At 45.9% G+C, this 23,794-nt stretch overlaps 1 protein-coding gene across 1 annotated transcript in view; it reads left to right on the top strand.

Moving 5' to 3' along the window:
- Nucleotides 1-23,794, top strand: part of LOC126284619 (complement factor D-like) — a 174,766-nt gene that overhangs the window by 23,836 nt on the left and 127,136 nt on the right. The window contains exon 3 of the mRNA XM_049983688.1: nucleotides 22,643-22,690. Within this exon, the coding sequence (XP_049839645.1) occupies nucleotides 22,643-22,690 (48 nt within the window). The remainder of the gene's footprint in view (nucleotides 1-22,642; nucleotides 22,691-23,794) is intronic.

Here is a 23,794-nt window from a genome sequence, read left to right as displayed (position 1 = left end):
TGGGCGTCGCTTGAGAGGCGTGACCAGTAGTAATTGATGATGATGATGTTTGGTTTGTGGGGCGCTCAACTGCGCGGTTATCAGCACCCGTACGAATTCCCAAACTTTTCTTAGCCCAATCTCGCCACATTCATGAATGATGATGAAATGATGAGGACAACACAATTAGCCAGTCATCTCGAGTCAGGTTAAAATCTCTGACCCCGCCTGGCATCGAACCCGGGACCCCGTGCTCGGGAAGCGAGAACGCGACCGCGAGACCACGAGCTATCGTTTGGGCTGACTACAGCTAAGCAATGCGAAAATCAAATTGCAGTTACTTGCTGAAATACCAGAGAAAATGAGCCTGATGGCTCTTAAAAGGGACGCACTGAGGAGAGGTATCGATGTCGGTCGGTGAGGCTTGGCACGAAGTCGGCGTTCCGAAACATCCCAAAGATGTTCTATAGGATTCAGGTCCGGACTCTGTATAGGCCAGTGCATTACAAGGATGTTGTGTAACTACTCCGCCACAGGCCGTGAATAATGAACAAGTGCTCGAGCGTGTTGAAAGATGCAATCGCCATCCCCGAATTGCTCTTCAATAGTGGAAAGCAAGAAGGTGCTTAAAAGATCAATGTAGGCCTGTGAAGTGATAGTGCCACGTGAAACAACTAGGGGTGCAACCAGGGTAGTCCTCTCCATGAAAAACACAACCACACTATAGCAGAACCGACTCCGAATTTTACTTTTGGCACTAAACACGCTGGCAGATGACGTTCACCGGGCATTCGCCTTACCCTCACCCTGACATCGGATCGCCACATTGAGTGCCGTGATTCGTCACTCCACACATCGTTTTTCCACTGTTCAGTCGTCCAATGTTTACGCTCGTTAGACCAAGCTAGGCGTCGTTTGGCATTTACCGGCGTGATGTGTGGTTTATTGGCAGCCGCTCGACCATGAAATCCAAGTTTTCTCACCTCTCGTGTAACTGTCATAGTACTTGCAGTGGATCCTGATGGAGTTTGGAATTCCTGTATGATGGTCTGGACAGAGGTCTGAATATTACACATTACGACCCTCTTCAACAGTCGACGTTCTCTGTCAGTCAAGAGCTGTTGTGCTGTACGTGTCAAATGGCTCAAATGGCTCTGAGCACTATGGGACTTAACATCTGAGGTCATCAGCCCCTAGAACTTAGAACTACTTAAACCTAACTAACCAAAGGGCATCACACACATCCATGCCCGAGGCAGGATTCGAACCTGCGACCGTAGAGGTCGCGCGGTTCCCGACTGAGGCGCCTGGAACCGCTCAGCCACAACGGCCGGCACTTTACGTGTCACTTCACGTTTCCACTTCACTATCACATCGGAAACAATGGACCTAGGGATGTTCAGGCGTGTAGAAAAGTGGCGTACAGACGTATCACACAATTGACACCCAATCTCCTGACCACATTCGAAGTGTGATCGCAAATTTGGTTATGGAAGACTTCGATGAGCGTGCATTGGAGTTGGCGCCTTTGAGACCCGCCTGTATCTTTAGATATTTTGACGGTACCTTTGTTGTTTGGTCTCATGGTAGAGAGAATTTGAATGCATTTGTAAAACATCTGAACTCGATCCAGCCGACCATTCGTTTTACGATGGAGGTGGAAGAGGATGGTTGCCTTTCCTTTCTTGACGTGTTGGTCATGAGGAAAGATGATGTATCATTTGGCAATGTCGTCTACAGGAAACGTACTCACCCCGACTTGTACTTACAGGCTAATGGTTGTCACCATCCGGCTCAGCGTGAAGGGGTACGTCGTACCTTGGTACACAGGGCACATGTTTCTGACGCTGAGACTTCGCCAGCTAAGCTGTCCCATCTTGAGGTTACGTTTCGTCAAAATGGTTATAGTAATATATAAAGTGCGTTGCTCTATCGATCAACTGTACATCGGGTGACTGATGATAATTCGGAGTCGACACCTAAGTCTACTGCCTTTTTGTCTTACGTAGGAAACATTTCCAACAAGATCGGTCGTATCTAACGGAAATACGATGTGAAATGTGTTTTCCGACCTCCATCTAAAATTAGAGTGCTTTTGAGTTCTGTTAAAAATGATCTTAACGTAAGGCAGGTGTATATCGCATTCCTTGTAGCTGCGGCAGGGCATGTATTGGTCAAACTGTCAGGAACGTGGAGGACTGATGTACTGAGCATAAATGGCACATACGATTTCAGCACTCAAGTAGATTTTCTATTGCCAAACATTGCTTGGATACTGGTCACTCCATGTTATACACTCCTGGAAATGGAAAAAAGAACACATTGACACCGGTGTGTCAGACCCACCATACTTGCTCCGGACACTGCGAGAGGGCTGTACAAGCAATGACCATACGCACGGCACATCGGACACACCAGGAATCGCGGTGTTGGCCGTCGAATGGCGCTAGCTGCGCAGCATTTGTGCACCGCCGCTGTCAGTGTCAGCCAGTTTGCCGTGGCATACGGAGCTCCATCGCAGTCTTTAACACTGGTAGCATGCTGCGACAGCGTGGACGTGAACCGTATGTGCAGTTGGCGGACTTTGAGCGAGGGCGTATAGTGGGCATGCGGGAGGCAGGGTGGACGTACCGCCGAATTGCTCAACACGTGGGGCGTGAGGTCTCCACAGTACATCGATGTTGTCGCCAGTGGTCGGCGGAAGGTGCACGTGCCCGTCGACCTGGGACCGGACCTCAGCGACGCACGGATGCACGCCAAGACCGTAGGATCCTACGCAGTGCCGTAGGGGACCGCACCACCACTTCCCAGCAAATTAGGGACACTGTTGCTCCTGGGGTATCGGCGAGGACCATTCGCAACCGTCTCCATGAAGCTGGGCTACGGTCCCGCACACCGTTAGGCCGTCTTCCGCTCACGCCCCAACATCGTGCAGCCCGCCTCCAGTGGTGTCGCGACAGGCGTGAATGGAGGGACGAATGGAGACGTGTCGTCTTCAGCGATGAGAGTCGCTTCTGCCTTGGTGCCAATGATGGTCGTATGCGTGTTTGGCGCCGTGCAGGTGAGCGCCACAATCAGGACTGCATACGACCGAGGCACACAGGGCCAACACCCGGCATCATGGTGTGGGGAGCGATCTCCTACACTGGCCGTACACCTTTGGTGATCGTCGAGGGGACACTGAATAGTGCACGGTACATCCAAACCGTCATCGAACCCATCGTTCTACCATTCCTAGACCGGAAAGGGAACTTGCTGTTCCAACAGGACAATGCACGTCCGCATGTATCCCGTGCCACCCAACGTTCTCTAGAAGGTGTAAGTCAACTACCCTGGCCAGCAAGATCTCCGGATCTGTCCCCCATTGAGCATGTTTGGGACTGGATGAATCGTCGTCTCACGCGGTCTGCACGTCCAGCACGAACGCTGGTCCAACTGAGGCGCCAGGTGGAAATGGCATGGCAAGCCATTCCACAGGACTACATCCAGCATCTCTACGATCGTCTCCATGGGAGAATAGCAGCCTGCATTGCTGCGAAAGGTGGATATACACTGTACTAGTGCCGACATTGTGCATGCTCTGTTGCCTGTGTCTATGTGTCTGTGGTTCTGTCAGTGTGATCATGTGATGTATCTTACCCCAGGAATGTGTCAATAAAGTTTCCCCTCCCTGGGACAATGAATTCACGGTGTTCTTATTTCAATTTCCAGGAGTGTATAAGAACACCGAGATATTGGCATGCTCGTCCAACTATTGGGACAGTGTTATTAAGGAGGTGTTAAATTAGCGAGCAACCTCGTTAGCAGGGATGGAGGTTTTTGTTTAAACGGTTTGGAATCCGCTCTCTTCCTTGTCAGAAAACAGAGGGACAGAGCCAATGCAACCTCACCTGCGAGTTCGTAGTCTAACTATCAATATCTCTGACTTTAGTCATCTTTGGTGACACTAGTGTTCAGTGTGTGTGTTATATTCCCTGCATCAGTCCGAGAACCGAGGTTTTAAATTTGCATGTACGTCCCCTGTCTGTTGCAGTTTGCCTTGAAAATGGCGGGGTGTACTCCCGCCGAAATATCGGCGGTCGCTGAAAGTGTCACCTTGCTATATTCCCGGAAGTTATTTGTAACTTACACTATGGACAACACACACACACACACACACACACACATGCTCGAGGGATGACTCGAACGTCCGACGGGGGGAGCCGCAAGGACCGTGACAAGGCTCTACAGACCACCTCGCCTACCCCGCACGGCGTCCTGTGGACTCAACAAGTCGTTGGAAGTCTCCTGCCGAAATATTTATCCCTTCTGCCCCTATAGACGTCAGTAACTGCGAAACACTTTCCGGAGTAGGATTTTGTGCACGAACTGACTTGTCGATTATTTCCCATAAATGTTCCATGCGTTTCACGTCGGGCTATCTGGATGGTCTAATTATTCGTTCTAATGGCCCAGAAAGTTATTCAAATCAATCGCATGGCGCACTGTCATCCGTAAAAATTACAACGTTGATTGTGAACAGGAAGTCCATGAATGGTTACAAATGATTTCCAAGTAGCCGAACATTACCGTTTGCAGTCAGTGATTGGTTTAGTTGAACCACAGGACTCAGTGCGTTCCATGTAAACACAGCTCACACCATTACGGAGCCACCACTAACTTGCTCAGTGGCTTGTTGACAACTTGTGACCATGGCTTCAAGGGCGCTGCACCACGCTCGAAGCCTACCATGAACTCGCCAACTGAAATGGGACTCTGGGCCATCTGCCGCCGTACGCTGTTAACGACAGATTTCTCTGTTAACGACAGATTTCTCCGCACTGTCCTAACGGATGCGTTCGTCGTAGTTCCCACAGTGATTTCTGCGATTATTTCAGGCAGTGTTGCCTGTCTGTTAGCACTGACAACTCTGCGCAGACACCGCTGCTCTCGATCGTTAAGCGAGGGCCATCGGCCACTGAGTTGCCCGTGGTGAGAGGTAATGAGTGAAATTTGGTATTATCGGCACACTCTTGACACTGTGGATCGCGGAGTATTGAATTCACTAACGATTTAGGAAATGAAATGTTCCATGCGTCTATCTCCAACTACCATTCTGCATCCAAAGTCTGTTAGTCTCCATTTTGGGGCCATAATCACGTTTGAAACATTTTCATATGAATTACCTTAGTAGAAATGACAGCTCCGCCAATGGACTGCCGTTTCATACCTTGTGTGTGTGATACTACCGTTATCTGTACAAGCGCATGCCGTTATCCCATGACTTCTGGCACCTTAGCGTATGCTGGCAAACCGATGAGTGATAACGCAAGTCAAGTGTCAATATGATCGCCAGAATAACTGACATTTCTAAATCTCGTTACGATAGCAAAATTGAACAGATGAGTATATGAAAACTACAACTAATGCTGAGATGTCACTAATAACAGTCAACATATGTTAATTAAACATAGGCTCTGCAGTCATGGACTGTGCGGCTGGTCCCGGCGGAGGTTTGAGTCCTCCCTTGGGCATTGGTGTGTGTGTTTGTCCTTAGGATAATTTAGATTAAGTAGTGTGTAAGGGACTGATGACCTTAGCAGTTAATTCCCATAAGATTTCACACACATTTGAACATTTTTTAAGGTCGTGGATATTCAGATAAAGATATGATACAGAAAGTTACGTCACGCATTACATAGTAGGTAGTACAAATGATACGTACCAAATAACAAAGTTGATGAAATAATTTTGAAAACTGTAAGTGAAGCGCGTACAAAATCACGATTTTAAGCTATTACTACGAAGCGAACAAGAACAACGTCGATACACATTTGACAGAAATATTGCCCACAAAAATGAACATTAACAACTGCACACACTAGATGGCGGGCTGACCAGTGGCTCTACATAAGCCCACGGAAGAATATTTCGTTTTTATTTAAATTAATTCGTTACATTTGAACGCAGAATGCCGTGATTAACTGCAAAGAAACCAGGGAAACAACCATACAAGGGTGAATGGCAAACAACATACAGACGAGAAAAGTAAGTAAAATGGTAAAAACACTGCTATATAAGCCACCATCAGATGGCGTTAAAACTAAAAGACCAATTATAATTTGCAAATTTATTTCTGTAAAAAATATTTTGGAAAGAGATACAAAGTAATAAAACCAGCAAAACAACTGGAATCTACCAAAACATTAATGAACACAGTCATATGTTACCTCCGCATATATACGGAAATGCGCTTGGCTAAACAGCTAGCGCATCATACAATTTCAGAACAATAGCAACTGATGCAAATACATACCAAAAGGAATTCTTTTTTGTTTTAAATATGACAATTACACGTTTAAAATTGTCACCCTAAGCTTGTTCTGTTATTCTAAAAGTTAGCATGCAGTTACATATAAAAAAATCGCAAATGAGCGTATGTCTTCCACTATGTCTTCCACGAATAAAGCAGCAGCAAGATGAAAATACAGTATACGATCAAAAGTATCCGGATACCTATTCTCATGAAATTTCAGTCACCAGTTTTCTCTCCGATTGCACCCACTTACATAGGGAAAAATGATCGTCACGATAAAATGCGAGAAACTCGGGCTCGCACAGAAAAATTTAAGTGCTCGTTTTTCCGGCACGCCGTTCGAGAGTGGAATGGTAGAGAGACAGCTAGAAGATGGGTCATTGAATCCTCTGCCAGGCCTTTATTGTAAATAGCATAGAATCACGTAGATACAGATGTAGATGTAGTGGACATAAATAGGTAGTGTGTCCACATTTGGCCATTATGACGGCTTCAAAGCTGCTGGGGACACTTTCGTTCAGGTGTCTTTGGAAGAGTGGCAGCCCATGATTCCTCAAGAGCCGAAACCACAAAAGATAGTGACGTTGGGCACCGAGGTCTGGGTCGAATTTGACCTTCTAACTCATCTTACAGGTTCAGATCGAGACTCTCGGCAGGCCAATCCATTTTAAGAATATTATTCTCTACAAATGATTTCCTCACAGATTCCATCTTAAGACAGGGTCCACTATCATGCTGCTACAGTCGTCGTCTCCGAATTGAACCTCTGTTCTACGCATTGCAGAACGCTGTAAAATCTCTTCATATCCTTCCGCATGTACAGTTTTCTTAAGCGCCATATGGAGATTGCAACTAAGCAGGAAAAGTACACTCATACTGCAACACACTTCCTCCGTATTTTACTCTCGGCACTACAGACGATGGCAGGTAATGTTCTCCAGGAATTCATCAAACCGAAATCCTTGCAACAGACTAGCACAGCGTGCGCGTGATTTTCCATTAGAGATAATTCATTTCCAGTCACCCACCATTCACTGGAGTCGCTCTTTATAGCACACTGATACGTCGCTTAGCAATCAGTACAGAAATATACAGGATGGTCCATTGAACGTGACTGGGCCAAATATCTCACGAAATAAGTGTCAAACGAAAAAACTAAAAAGAACGAAACTTGTCTAGCTTGAAGGGGGAAACCAGATGGCGTTATGGTTGGCGCGCTAGATGGCGCTGCCATAGGTCAAACGGATATCAACTGCGTTTTTTAAAAATAGGAACCCCCATTTTTTATTACATATTCGTATAGTACGTAAAGAAATATGAATGTTTTAGTTGGACCACTTTTTTCGCTTTGTGATAGATGGCACTGTAATAGTCGCAAACGTATGGCTCACAATTTTAGACGAACTGTTGGCAACAGGTAGGTTTTTAAATTAAAATACAGAACGTAGGTATGTTTGAACATTTTATTTCGGTTGTTCCAATGTGATACATGCACCGTTGTGAACTTATCATTTCTGAGAACGCATCCTGTTACAGCTTTATTACCTGTAAATACCACATTAATGCAATAAATGCTCAAAATGATGTCCGTCAACATCAATGTATTTGGCAATACGTGTAACGACATTCCTCTCAACAGCGAATAGTTCGCCTTCCGTAATGTTCGCACATCCATTGACAATGCGCCGACGCATATTGGCAGGCGTTGTCGGTGGATACGATAGCAAATATCCTTCAACTTTCCCCACAGAAATACACTCCTGGAAACGGAAAAAAGAACATTGACACCGGTGTGTCAGACCCACCATACTTGCTCCGGACACTGCGAGAGGGCTGTACAAGCAATGATCACACGCACGGCACAGCGGACACACCAGGAACCGCGGTGTTGGCCGTCGAATGGCGCTAGCTGCGCAGCATTTGTGCACCGCCGCCGTCAGTGTCAGCCAGTTTGCCGTGGCATACGGAGCTCCATCGCAGTTTTTAACACTGGTAGCATGCCGCGACAGCGTGGACGTGAACCGTATGTGCAGTTGACGGACTTTGAGCGAGGGCGTATAGTGGGCATGCGGGAGGCCGGGTGGACGTACCGCCGAATTGCTCAACACGTGGGGTGTGAGGTTTCCACAGTACATCGATGTTGTCGCCAGTGGTCGGCGGAAGGTGCACGTGCCCGTCGACCTGGGACCGGACCGCAGCGACGCACGGATGCACACTAAGACCGTAGGATCCTACGCAGTGCCGTAGGGGACCGCACCGCCACTTCCCAGCAAATTAGGGACACTGTTGCTCCTGGGGTACCGGCGAGGACCATTCGCAACCGTCTCCATGAAGCTGGGCTACGGTCCCACACACCGTTAGGCCGTCTTCCGCTCACGCCCATACATCGTGCAGCCCGCCTCCAGTGGTGTCGCGACAGGCGTGAATGGAGGGACGAATGGAGACGTGTTGTCTTCAGCGATGAGAGTCGCTTCTGCCTTGGTGCCAATAATGGTCGTATGCGTATTTGGCACCGTGCAGGTGAGCGCCACAATCAGGACTGCATACGACCGAGGCACACAGGGCCAACACCTGGCATCATGGTGTGGGGAGCGATCTCCTACACTGGCCGTACACCTTTGGTGATCGTCGAGGTGACACTGAATAGTGCACGGTACATCCAAACCGTCATCGAACCAATCGTTCTACCATTCCTAGACCGACATGGGATCTAGCTGTTCCAACAGGACAATGCACGTCCGCATGTATCCCGTGCCACCCAACGTGCTCTAGAAGGTGTAAGTCAACTACCCTGGCCAGCAAGATCTCCGGATCTGTCCCCCATTGAGCATGTTTGGGACTGGATGAAGCGTCGTCTCACACGGTCTGCACGTCCAGCACGAACGCTGGTCCAACTGAGGCGCCAGGTGGAAATGGCATGGCAAGCCGTTCCATAGGACTACATCCAGCATCTCTACGATCGTCTCCATGGGAGAATAGCAGCCTGCATTTTTGCGAAAGGTGGATATACACTGTACTAGTGCCGACATTGTGCATGCTCTGTTGCCTGTGTCTATGTGCCTGTGGTTGTGTCAGTGTGATCATGTGATGTATCTGACCCCAGGAATGTGTCAATAAAGTTTCCCCTTCCTGGGACAATGAATTCACGGTGTTCTTATTTCAATTTCCAGGAGTGTAAATCCGTGGACGTCACATCTAGTGAACGTGCGGGCCATGGTATGGTGCTTCGACGACCAATCCTCCTGTCATGGAATGTGCTATTCAATACCGCTTCAACCGCACGCGAGCTATGTGCCGGACATTCATCATGTAGGAAGTACATCGCCATTCTGTCATGCAGTGAAACATCTTGTAGTAACATCGGTAGAACATTACGTAGGAAATCAGCATACATTGCTCTATTTAGATTGCCATAAAAATGGTCAGTTATCCTTCCTCTCATAATGCCGCACTATATATTAACCCGCCAAGGTCGCTGATGTTCCACTTGTCACAGCCATCGTGGATTTTCCATTGCCCAATAGTGCATATTATGCCGGTTTACGTTACCGCTGTTGGTGAATTTCGCTTCGTCGCTAAATAGAACGTAATTTCTATTGTGCCCAGTGGCAGAACTGTACACGACGTTCAGTGTCATCGCCATGCAATTCCTGGTGCATAGAAATATGATACGAGTGCAATCGATGTTGCTGTAGCATTCTCAACACCGACGTTTTTGAGATTCCAGATTATCGCGCAATTTGTCTGCTACTGTTGTGCGGATTAGCCGCGACAACAGCTAAAACACCTTCTTGGGCATCATCTTTTGTTGCAGGTCGTGGTTAACCTTTCACATGTGGCTGAACACTTCCTACTATCCAGCGAACAGTCCGGACACTTGGACGATGTCGTCCAGGATACCGAGCAGCATACATAGCACACGCCCATTGGGCATTTTGATCACAATAGCCATACATCAAAACGATATCGACCTTTTCCCCAATTGGTAAACGGTCCTTTTTAACACGGGTAAGCAAATACCGTCCGCACTGGCGGAATGTTACGTGATACCATGTTTGTGACTTTGGGACTGTTACAGCACCATCTGTCACAAAGCGTAAAAAGTGGTCCAACTAAAACATTCATATTTCTTTACGTACTACACGAGTATGTGTAATAAAATGGGAGTTCATATTAAAAAAAAAAACGTTGTTGATATCCGTTTGACCTATGGCAGCGCCATCTAGCGGGTCAACCGTAGCGCCATCTGGTTTCCCCCTTCAAGCTAGGCGAGTTTCATTCTTTGTAGTTTTTTCGTTTGATGCTTGTTTCGTGAATATTTGGCCTGGTCACTATCAATGAACCACCCTGTGTAGCCCAGGAGGCGCTGCTCGACCATTGTACGACATTCTTTTAACTCCCTGCATACAGCTATCTGCGCTGGTAGCACTTTGGAACTCTTGAGTCCGCAGGTCGTGATCTAGTGGCTAGTGTTACTGCCGCTGGATCACGGTGTCCCGGGTTCGATTCCCGGCCGGGTTGGGGATTCTTTCTGCCTGAGGACTGGGTGTTTCTGTTGTCCTCATTATATCATCAGCAACATTCGTGACAGGGGCTAGATTGGATTATGAACAAATTGGACTGTATACAAATTGGGACCTTTTACCGGCACTGATGACCACGCAGTTGTGTGCCTCATAATCCAAACATCATCACTTTGGAACTCAGAAGTGATTCTTTCGTTGATATCACGTATTGTTTTGCAACCATCCTCCACAGTGTTCGACGGTTCCTGTCCGACAGTACTTGAGGACGCCTTGTTTTGGTCTTCCTGTGGTTCGTCTTTGGCGTTCCCACTTCACAATCACACCTCCAACAGTTGACTTGGGCAGCTTTGCAAGGGTTCATATATCCTGATGGAATTGTTACTCTGGTTACATCCAATGGCTATACTGTGTTTATCATAAAAATAAATCTGATGTGAACATGACACTGTTATTCTCCCACGTTTGCTGGAATCTCATTGGATCTCGTTTCAAGTGGGGTGGAAGCGCAGCTGTCTCCAGTACAGTCAAGAACGAGAATAAGGATACGTTGTACGTTGTGCGTTACCCGCACGTCGACTGAACTACTATACAGCGCAACAGTGTTATCGGTGCATTTTTTTCACTAAATTTGTTAAAAACATGAGAACAGTCTGGTTCTCACCACTTTTTAACGGTGTTAAACCTGCGTGTTTCACTCCGGAACAGGAAGCTGCGTAAGCCATTTTCACACTTTTTATTACGAGCGTGGCGGTCAAGGCACAAAAGTATGGAGGAGACTGGGACTGTACACGATTTTTGGAATAAAACTACCTACCTAAAGAATGATTACGATCACGTTGATGGCTGTTAATACAGTCATGATCAGAAAAAGCAGAACACCTTGAGCGACTAGAGATAGAACGTTCCTATTCACAAGACATGCACAGTATGTTCTGCAGAAATTATTATCACCTGAACCATGTCGGCCCTCGGGTTCGAGGTCAACATCTAAACCGGGGCGCAACACCACCTGCTGGTAAAATGGACCTGTGACTCTCGTTGTCGCTATAAACCGAAGGTATTGGATCAGTGTCACTTGTACAGACGTATGCGCGAATCTTACCGTCAAATCAGTGAGTTAGATAGAGGGCACAGTATTGGCTTGAGAGAATGTGATGCAGTCATCCGGGAAGTCATTGTTCGTGTGGAACGAAATGTTTCGAACAGGCGTGTGCAAAATAGCCCACGGAAGGCCTTAGAGCACGACAAGATGGGGCAGGTCTCACCGCTCAGAGCACACCTCCGAGAAGATCGACACCTCATCACCGAGCGAGGTGGCGCAGTGGTTAGCACACTGGACTCGCATTCGGGAGGACGACGGTTCAATCCCGTCTCCGGCCATCCTGATTTAGGTTTTCCGTGATTTCCCTAAATCGTTTCAGGCAAATGCCGGGATGGTTCCCTTGAAAGAGCACGGCCGATTTCCTTCCCAATCCTTCCCTACCCCGAGCTTGCGCTCCGTCTCTAATGACCTCGTTGTCGACGGGACGTTAAACACTAACCACACCCCCCCTTAACCACCACGACACCTCATCCGAATGGCATTGCAGGACATATCTGCTTCCTCCTCGGCCCTGGCACGACAGTCGAACAGTGTATCAATACGCACTACCAGGCGTAACAGTCCGTCGCCGTTTATTACGGCATGGTTTTCGTGCGCGTCGTCTACTTCTCTTGCTACCTTTGATGAATGTGCAGACACATGCTAGAAGGCAACGTGTATGGAAAGACGTCACTGTGGACAGTAATATCGTCAGATATTGTTTTCGGACGAATCCAAGTTCTGTTTGTTTGAAACTGATGGCCGGATCTTGATTCGATTCCGACAAGGGGAACGGGATCACAGTGACTACATTCGCACAAGACATACAGCGCAAACTCGAGGCTTAATGATGTGGGGTGCTACTGGGTACAAACGCAAATCACGCTTGGTGCATTCCCAGGGGACTGAGACCAGTTTGACCTACGTGAATGACACCCTAAGACCTGTAGCCAAACATACGATTTCTGCACAACACCCCAGACGCCATTTTCAGGAAGACAATGCACGATCATACGTTGCTGCATGAAGCTCAAGATAGTGTGCCATGGAGTGCAACAAAACGGGTGCGGAATGTCATCGACCTACTCCCGTGCTCTAGGGTGCCACGAATGACAACCAAAGGAGTCTGCTACGAAGAAAAAAAAGAAAGAAAGAAAAGAATTGTGCCCCAGATTGGCACTCCTGGTTGTCAGGCCATATGTCGAAAGAAAGTCAAGCTGGTATCCCACCGCTGTCTGGAGTGCCTCCAGACACGTCTTCGGATAGGAATTTCATTGTCTGAAGTACAACGTTCTTCAGTGATGAGTCCCGCTTCTAACTGAGCCTAGATGAGCAGTGAAAACTTGTCTGGAGACGCCCAGGTGTATGGGAAGCCATCTTGGGCTTACATTTCAGCAAGATAATGGCCGTCCGCACAAGGCGAGAGTTTCTACTGCTTGTCTTCGTACTTGCCAAACTCTACCTTGGTCAGCAACGTTACCGGACTGTGAGCGTTTGGAGTATTATGGGCAGGGCCTTCTAACCAGCTCGAGACTTTGAGATATATCACGACGGTTGGACAGAATTTGGCACGATATCGCTCAGGAGGATATCCAACAACTCTATCAATCAATGACAACCCGAATAATCTCTTACATAAGAGCCAGAGGTGGACCAACGCATTGTTGACTCGCTCATTTTATGAAGCTCTTTCTCGCTAATGAATCATCCAATAATTCTGAAACTGCATTAGTTTGTTTGTCTGTACAAACAAATCACATATACCGATTTCCGTCACAGATTCGTGGTGCACAGTTTCTTTGTATTGGGGTGTATATCATAGAATGTTATTGTTAAGGTTTCCGTTGACACGGTGGCGGAGTCGCCAACTGAACTCAGGAGTGACGTTATATCGTCTTTTCAGCTAAGTTCTGGTTGTCTGTACAACATCGCGGTGGATCTGTCCATGTGAGTAGGCTCCGAAGAGAACTAACGTTGCCAGATTGTATTCATCTTTTTCATACTGGCCCTACACCTTACGTGATAGTTTAGGTACACAACACTATTACCGCTGGTTGACCCAGTCTATAATTTCAACAGCATCCATTAAATTTATGACATGTTAAGGCTGGTGGTTATTCTCTATCTTCGAGGTTTCAGAAAGCTTATCTTTCAACGAGACAACGACAAACCGCATACTGTTCGTGTCTTCTTGACCTGCCTCGGTACAGAGTTTATTCGGCTGTTGTCGCGTCCAGCACATTATTCAGAAAACTAGCACTTTGGAAAAATTTGGTTCTAGGTTGGCGGCAGTCTTGAATGCCACCTCGCACAGGCCGCTGCGACTGTCGAACTCTGGCGTAGAGTCGAAGCTGCATGCACTGCATGCAATGTCGTACACGTATCTGTTGTCGAAGCTCAGTCCAACTCGATGCCCGGTCGGGTTAGAATCGTTGTTCCGGCCAGAGGTGGCAGATTTGTGTATCAAACTTGACATCGTATACACCCCCAAATCACGTACATATTTAATCATCTTTTTTCTTCCTATTATTTTGCACTAGCGACACAGCCCGGCTTCGCACAGATAGCACTGAGTACCTACGACCAGGTGATTTGGGTGGCGTACCGTATTTTGTTTACTGAGCACTGAGTAGGGCTATGAATAAATTTCAGAGAATAACGTTAAGTGACTGAATATCACCACTTTCATGTAACGTACATAATGTAAGCAGCTCACGGCAGGAAAGCTGTCTGGAGGCACAAAAGTTGTGTTCCATACAGAACATGCGTTTGTAGTGAAGTTTCATGATAATGATGGGGGCACGTCGTGATGTGAGTAATATGTCCACAACCAATATAAATATGGTATGTGAATTATGACTGTATGTTTATGTTAGTGATTCAGTTTGCATAGGAGGATGGCTGATGTGACACAAATAAAAGAGAAAAAAAAGAAGAAATATGCATGGTGTACATCTTTAGCTCGCGTTTCAGCACTCCTTTTGTGAAGTTTAAGACGATGTGCGATGCATTGTTGAGACTCACTGCCGCAATTATTTGTCGAGGACTCTTTATGGCATACTTCTTCGCCGTGCCACATCCGTGTCCACATCCAGGTTTGTTCCAAGGAAGGCAGAAAGTTGAAAGATGATTCGTCTGCTGCGCTGCTGAAACAGCGTACTATTGCTGAAGTAGTTTTTCGGGAAACGTTTTACTTGTAGCATGAAAAATATAACACTACGTATTTCCGATTTATGTGTGTTTACGCTATGTTACTGTTCTCAAACAACTGAAGGGAAGCTGTTGGTTAAAACTATATTATTATTTCAAATTTTAAGCGATGCACTTCAGGCATAAGGTTGCCTGGCAGAGGAAAGACAGGGCAAAATAAGAACTGAACTTCATTCGTAACAGAATTTTATCAACACTCCTCAAGATAAGTGACTTTACCAATTAGGCCAATAGGAGTTTCATATATTAAGAGAAAACCATGGAAGTATATAGTACAATTTAAGAACAGTTTCTGATAATCGATAAAACACTAAATACAAAACTCAAGAATGCCCCAAATAACAATGTTTCATAGCAAGTACAACATGATATGAAGACAGTCTTCAAAATGGGCAGCCAATGAACATGTTTAGAATGTGTCTGACTAAAATACAAGAAATAATTCATTAAAAACAAAGAAAAACCATTAAAGTTCCTTGATATGAAATCAATACGCAGCGGGCAATGTGGTCCGGACGAACGGACTCGAAATTACTTAGGGCAGGCCCGATACGCCACTCACCACATTTAATTTTTTCTAAGCCACACCTCAAGACACAAACGTAACGATGATAGTCTGCTGAACAAAGAAGTAACTTTTAAACGAAACGAATAAAAACTTAAGCCATCAGTTTACACGTTGGCAGTGTAGACAAAACAGTTGTAATAAGTTGCTAAAAGAGAATAAGGTAACTGGCCTAAGCATTCACCCCCATCTACAGCTGATTGTAAAGAAGTTCAGCGTACAACCGAAATTCAGCTCTAAATCACGCCGCGAGGTGGAAACGGTAAATACTTAACCGTCACGCGGGGCTTAAAACCTAGGTGGAAGGAAGAGGCGAACGGCTGGCTAATGAACCTTACCTACGTTAAACACACACTTGACTTGGAAATATAGCCCACCAAACTACATGCCCCCTAATACGCATAAGCTTGCGGCCTCCTACTAACTAGAGAAAGCGACTTGGCAATTTAGTGCACACATACCAGGGGGAAAAAATAGAACGTCACGGGTAATGACACAACGAACATAATAAAAATTTACAAAACCGCAATAATTTAAAACACACAATCAAATTGCAAGTGTATGACAATTATCAAACTGAAGTTATTATGTTTTCATACGATCAACACACTTCTGAGGTCACCTTGGCAGACACAGGAACAGGAAACAACAACAGGAGGCTGAACCGAGTCCGATATAGAAACAGCAAGGCAGAAACACAAGCAGGAAGCTAACCAGTCACAATTGTCAAGCTCACAGCGGGGAGTAAGATCAGTCTTTACGAATGCCACGCGGTCTTGGCATCAAAGCAAGGCACTAAAAGTAATTCACCGAGCAACCAAGCAACCAAAGCCGCTGTACGGTGACCAGTAGTGGAAAAGCTTGGAGCCGCTAGGAATGCGTGCAAGACGACAACCTCCCCCCCCCCCCCCCCCCCCCCCCCCCCGTTTCGAGATCTTGTTGGCCAACTTTCGTTTCTGAGCACGTGATCGGGACCTCACACGGGTGATAGAACCAGCCCTTCACGCCAAAGATCGTGTTCTAGGAGACGTGGCGCGAGCTATCAATCGCCCATCGGTTCAGTAAGTATCGCATCATACCCTGACAGGAGGTGGTTATATTTTCGTTATTGGTTGTATATACTACCATTTCAAAGCTGACCAGCTCACTGCCTGTTAGAAGAATTTGCAGTGAGTTAAGAGTGCGAATTACGATTGCTAATTTCAGGGAAGCAGAAACTGGCAGTCTGAAACTGTTGTCACATTTCGAAATGCGTATCTCGACATTACTGAGAGGTGAATACTAGGTTAAGTAGGTTAACAGGCAGAGTGAAAAACTGAGACCCAGTCAGTACTCGACAGCTCAACCTTTCGATTTCCAAACTCTGCCATTAACACCAGCTCACCAGCTGCGAATCGCATCCTCGATGCAGCATTATCCAGTCTCTGCAGATGTCTAGAGTTCACTAGGTGTCGATGGCACCGTTATCACAACTTAAATTTAAATTTCATCTTAAATTTAATTCATCAAAATTCAGATAAAATGTACGAAATAAACTGACTGAAAAAAATCGCAACACCAAGAAGGAGTTGCGCGACGCAAACGAAAGTCGATAGGCGTGTTTCTACATCTGAGAGATATCTCTAAACATTCATGGTGGTGTCTGATTGTACTATATCGTGTCTCCCTACCACTTTCGCGCAACGACGCACTGAGCGTGTTTTTTAGGGAATTAACTAGTTTGAACCTGGGACCTGTTGCTGGTAAGGAGACGCCAGACCACACATGACTTGTAGAATTCAGAAGAGTTCAGTGAGACTAGCGATGATATAACCAAATACTAAATGATCTCAGCGTCAGTTCCACTGCACGCCCTGTAAACAAATCTTAATACTAACTAAATTTAGTGGAAAGGGTTCAAGGCTTTCCTATTTTTAGTTAGCTGGTAAAATAACGTCGAAAAAGCAGTTAAGTTAATTTTATTCTACTCACACAAAAAAAATCGTTTATAAATTGCACTATTGATAAAAGGAAATGTTTTAATACAGGATGGTAAAAACCAACTGCGTTCAACAAAAATGTGAACGAATATTCCCTGAATGGGTTTCCAAGTTCTACAATCGATCGAAGGATGACCTATGCCATATCACATCTATAATCTAGGTTTAATTTAAGTTTCACAAAAGAGAAAACTATCAAAATGGTCTACAGTGACCCTCAATTATCTTCAATTACTTATCTAACTTGTCGTAAATTACAGTGGCTGATGTGGCTTCTCAATAACTATAAAATAGAAAAATCATCGCGTTTCAGATCTTTACTTCAAGTGGCAAATGTGAACACCATGAGTTTTAATTAACGATCGACACTGGTATTACGCAAAAAGGGGGTGTAACAGATGAGACTTCTGCAGTTCTGAGTGAAGCCTTATGCGCTCAAAAATGCGGCATCGCGTGCGTTCATTACCTTGTCGGTGTCTAAGCAGCGTCAGGGCGGCAGCGGCCGGCGCAGCAGCTATCCAGCCCGCCGTCTCGGAACTAACTCTCCTCTAACTTCTCCTTACTACAATTTACGGAAGTTAGCTTAAAAAAACTATCTGGCTGTGTTTTCATCTGACCAATCAGGGTCTCAATGTTAACCTTAAGCTCCGCCTACAAAAATTCTGTCTATCGTGGTGGGGCAATGTTTTTAAAGTTTGCAACGTAACGGAGACGTTAAAAAGTCTCACGCTAAAACCTGCAGCTAGTGTGGTCCTTTTAGCGTTATCGTAAGATCTATACTGCTCTTCTGGAGGGCTCTATCTTTTAACATGGGCTGGGGAGTGATTGTCCTAATGTAACAGACACGCGAAAAAGTCTCACGCTAAAACTTGCGGGTGGTAGTGGCCCTTTTTGTGTTATCGTAAGATCTATACTGCTTTTCTGGAGGGCTCTAGCTTTTAACATGGGCTGGGGGTTGTCCTTGACATACCTGAGACGCGAAAAAGCCTCACGCTAAAACGTGCGGGTTGTATAGTTGTACAGGTAGGCTCGCGGCGTGGGTGCCCAGCCCCTCCCTTTTCTAGCTTAACACGGTTCTGCTCTCGGCTTCTGTCCTCGTTTCTCCCCTCGGAACTGCGTCTGCCTCACGGTGGGAAGGTACGACATGCATTTAGGCATTCTTGTGTTAGTCTGTGGTATTCAATTTGCTCACTCGTTACTCGTATTACTTTGGTTAATTTAATGTCACGATTTATTCGGAGCTATGTGACATACTAGTAGATTTGCTTATTATGTCAGGGTTTTCATGTAAGGTGTTGGATTTGCCTGACACCTTACATGTCTATTCAAATTTCGCGCCGTTAGAATAAGGAATAACAGTGGTGCTAGTAGCTCAATACACGCTGTAACGGTCGCGAGCGTTAGTTACCTTTGGAATTGAACGTGATAAGTTGATATTAGTCAAGAACGACTTTCGAGTGATAAAAACGCCATTATCAACACCTGAGTTTAAACAAGGTCATGTAATAGGGATACAAGAAGCTGAATGTACCTTCTGCGATACTACAGAGATACTTTGTCGGAATGTAGCCTCTGTACATTATTGCTGGCAACGGCGCTCACGAGACGTTCGGAAGAAGACCGTGGTCTGAACGGCCACGTGACACTACCGAGAGAGAAGACCACAGTGATCGGCGTATGGCTGTAGCGCATCGTACTGCATGTGCATCAACAATTTCAGCAGCAGTTGGCCCAAAAGTGACACAACAAACTGTCACAAATTAGTTACTTCAATGACATCTCCGAGCCAGACGTCCTGTAAAATGCATTTCACTGGCCCAAAACCAACACTATTTACGACTTCAGTAATGTCAAGCGAGAGCTCATTGGAGGGCAAGGTGGAGGTCTGTTGTGTTTTCTGAAGAAAGCTGGTTCTGCCTAGATGCCAGGGATGGACCTGCAATCAGCCTGCCTGTGTGATAGACACGGTTTAAGTACGAATAGAGTTATGGTCCGGGGTGCGGACTCATATCGCACCAGGAACACTCTCCTTATTATCCGACGCAACGTGACTGCAAATTGGTACGTCAGTCTGGTGATACGTCCTGCTCTGTTGCCATTCATGATCAGCATTCCTGTTTTCCAACAGGACAACGCTCACCCACATGCCGCTACATGCTCTACAGAGTGCCGAAATGTTGCCTTGGCCTGCTCCATCACCACATCTGTCTCTAATGGTGACGTATGAGACATCATCGGACGACAACTCCGGCGTCGTCAACAACCTGTACTGACGGACCAAGTGCAACAGGCATGGAACTCCATAGAGCAAACTGATATCAGGCAGCTGTACAACACAATCCACACACATCTCAGTGTTTGCATTCAACGTTCTGGCGGTTACATCGGCTATTAATGCACCAGAATTTCACATTTGTAATAGTTTGTCTCTCACTTACATTAGTCTCTGATCATGCAATGTTAATCACTTAAATATTTACCTAGAGAAGTGTATTACCGAAATTTCATTACACTACATTAAGTACACTACTGGCCATCAAAATTGCTACACCAAGCAGAAATGCAGATGATAAACGGGTATTCACTGGACAAATATATTATACTAGAACCGACAAGTTATTACATTTTCACGCAATTTGGGTGCATAGATCCTGAGAAAACAATACCCAGAACAACCACCTCCGGCTGTAATAACGGCCTTGATACGACTGGGCATTGAGTCAAACAGAGCTTGGATGGCGTGTACAGATACAGCTGCCCATGCAGCTTAAACACGATAACACAGTTCATCAAGAGTAGTGACTGGCGTATTGTGACGAGCCAGTTGCTCGGCCACCATTGACCAGATGTTTTCAGTTGGTGAGAGATCTGGAGAATGTGCTGGCCAGGGCAGCATTCGAACATTTTCTGTATCCAGAAAGGTACGTACAGGACCTGCACCATGCCGTCGTGCATTATCTTGCTGAAATGTAGGCCTTCGCAGGGATCGAATGAAGGGTAAAGCCACAGGTCGTAACACATCTGAAATGTAACGTCCACTGTTCAAAGTGCCGTCAGTGTGAACAAGAGGTGACCAAGGCGTGTAACCAATGGCACCCCATACCATGACGCAGGGTGATATGCCAGTATGGCGATGACGAATACATGCTTCCAATGTGCGTTCACCGCGATATTGCCAAACACGGATGCGACCATCATGATGCTGTAAACAGAACCTGCATTCATCCGAAAAAATGACGTGTTGCCTTTCGTGCACCCACGTTCGTCGTTCAGTACACCATCGCAGCGCTACTGTCTATCACGCAGCGTTAAGGGTAACCGCAGCCATGGTCTCCGAGCTGATCGTCCATGCTGCTGCAAACGTCGTCGAACGTGTAGTGCAGATGGTTGTTGTCTTGAAAACGTTCCCATCTGTTGACTCAGGTATCGTGATATGGCCGCACGATCCGTTACGGCCATGCGGATAAGATGCCTGTCATCTCGAGTGCTAGTGACACGAGGCCTTTGGGATCCAGCACGGCGTTCCGTATTACCCTCCTGAACCCACCGATTCTATATTCTGCTAAGAGCCATTGGATCTCGACCAACGCGAGCAGCAATGTCGTGATACGATAAACCGCAATCGTGAAAGGCTACAATTCGACCTTTATCAAAATCGGAAAAGTGATGCTACGCATTTCTCCCCCTTACACGAGGCATCACATCAACTTCCTGGCAGATTAAAACTGTGTGCCCGACCGAGACTTGAACTCGGGACCTTCGCATTTGGCAGGCAAGTGCTCTACCATCTGAGCTACCGAAGCACGACTCACGCCCGGTAATCACAGCTTTACTTCTGCCAGTATCCGTCTCCTACCTTCCAAACTTTACAGAAGGTCTCCTGCGAAACTTGCAGAACTAGCACTCCTGAAAGAAAGGATATTGCGGAGACATGGCTTAGCCACAGCCTGGGGGATGTTTCCAGAATGAAATTTTCACTCTGCAGCGGAGTGTGCGCTGATATGAAACTTCCTGGCAGATTAAAACTGTGTGCCCGACCGAGAGCTTAAAGCTGTGAGTACCGGGCGTGAGTCGTGCTTCGGTAGCTCAGATGGTAGAGCACTTGCCCGCGAAAGGCAAAGGTCCCGAGTTCGAGTCTCGGTCGGGCACACAGTTTTAATCTGCCAGGAAGTTTCATATCAGAGCACACTCAGCTGCAGAGTGAAAATCTCATTCTGCATCACAACAACGTTTCATGAGGCACCGCCGGTCAACTGCTGTTTGTGTATGAGAAATCGGTTGGAATATTTCCTGATGTCAGCACGTTGTAGGTGTCGAAACTGGCGCCAACCTAGTGTGAATTCTCTGAAAAGCTAATCACTTGCATATCACAGCATCTTCTTCCTGTCGGTTAAATTTCGCGTCTGTAGCACGTCATCCTCGTGTTGTAGCAATTTTAATGGCCAGTAGTGTATTTTTTGGTGTTGTGATTCTTTTTTCCATCTGTGTATTTTTTGAATTATATATAAAAATTGTCTTCGCAAACCAGTGTAACTATTATTCAAAACTGGATGAAAGTTCCTGCCGCAGTTCTTGAGATAAGTCTGCATGTACAGACGGACGCTATCAAGCGACTTCAGTTCATAGACACAGAGATTTGCACAGCGGGTAAAGTTCTGTTATTTGCTAAACATTCTGGTGTTGTAATTTTAATGTCGAATAATGCAGTAAGCACATATTGTATTTGAGACAACCAGCTTCAGGAATGACACGTTTTATACTAATTCATCTTTAAATGCAAGCAATCAGAGTCTGCTTCTTAACGGTGAACGAAGCTAGCGATAATGAATCTAAAGCATCGCTCCTCGTGACAGTAGGATAATTTTTGTAGTGGCTAATAATGATACAAATTTGTGCAGTATTCTGTCAGTCTGCGAATACCGGATGTCTTTATACCAAAATACAGTTGGAAAGATGATCTTAAATAACATTTGGCAAAACACTGAACGAATGGCGTTTCATTTTCAGGTCTCACCAAACCTGTGGAATGTAGGCGAATGTCGATTAGCGTGCGAGGTAAGTATCTGAATCATCTTTATAACAAACTAAATTTCGTTTTTAGTGAAAAATGTATCACGTTTGGCATGATTTTAATCAGAATTAAATTGATATTCCTTAAACGATAGCCGGCCGGAGTGGTCAAGCGGTTCTAGGCGCTACAGTCTGGAGCCGCGCAACTGTTGCGGTAGCAGGTTCGAATCCTGCCTACGGTCGCAGATTCAAATCTTGCTTCGGGCATGGATGTGTGTGATGTCCTTAGGTTAGTTAGGTTTAAGTAGTTCTAAGTTCTAGGGGACTGATGACCTCAGAAGTTAAGTCCCATAGTGCTCAGAGCCATTTGAACCATTTTGAACCTTAAATGATAGACTTAGGCAGCTGGGATAAACGCTGTATCTTGAAACATTCGAAAGAAGTTTGACACACTATACACGCATTTTTTATTTAGTTACTGTTATAACTTTATGGAAAGTTGCTTAGATACTATGACAGAGAAAACATTCAATGAATAAGACATAAATGTACAGTCTGGCCCGAAGTCCTATCACCCTCCTTTTTTCTGGTCATGATATTTAATTATTTATTTTCTTATTTCGAACTTGTCATGGCATATGTATGATAAAAAAAATGGTTCAAATGGCCCTGAGCACTATGGGACTTAACATCTCAGGTCATCAGTCCCCTAGAACATAGAACTACTGAAACCTAACTAACCTAAGGACACCACACACATCCATGACCGAGGCAGGATTCGATCCTGCACCGCAGCGGTCGCGCGGCTCCAGACTGTAGCGCATAGAACCGCTTCATTCTTTAGGTTCCAGCTTGTATAATGATCAAGAACATCAGTATGCCCATCATCATCGTCATGGCACCAACTGATGCGGCGCAAGGTCCTGAGTGAAATTTTCCGAAGCATTGGCACTGTGATTTCCTTGAACGCCCCACTAACAGCTTGCTTCACGTCATCAATTGGTTGGTATCGTTGTTTCCTGACACGCTGCTTAAATTATTCCCTACAGGGAATTGCTGCATGATGTCAGATAAGGACTCCTCGGAGGCCACTCGATCGGCTCTGGGAGATGCACTGATCCTCTCCCTATCCACCTATGGGGTAACACT

This window comes from Schistocerca gregaria, chromosome 8 (genome assembly GCF_023897955.1).
Source record: "Schistocerca gregaria isolate iqSchGreg1 chromosome 8, iqSchGreg1.2, whole genome shotgun sequence".
NCBI classification, from domain to species: domain Eukaryota; kingdom Metazoa; phylum Arthropoda; class Insecta; order Orthoptera; family Acrididae; genus Schistocerca; species Schistocerca gregaria.
Note: the sequence above shows the minus strand (reverse complement) of the source record. Positions and strands in the feature narration are given on the sequence as shown.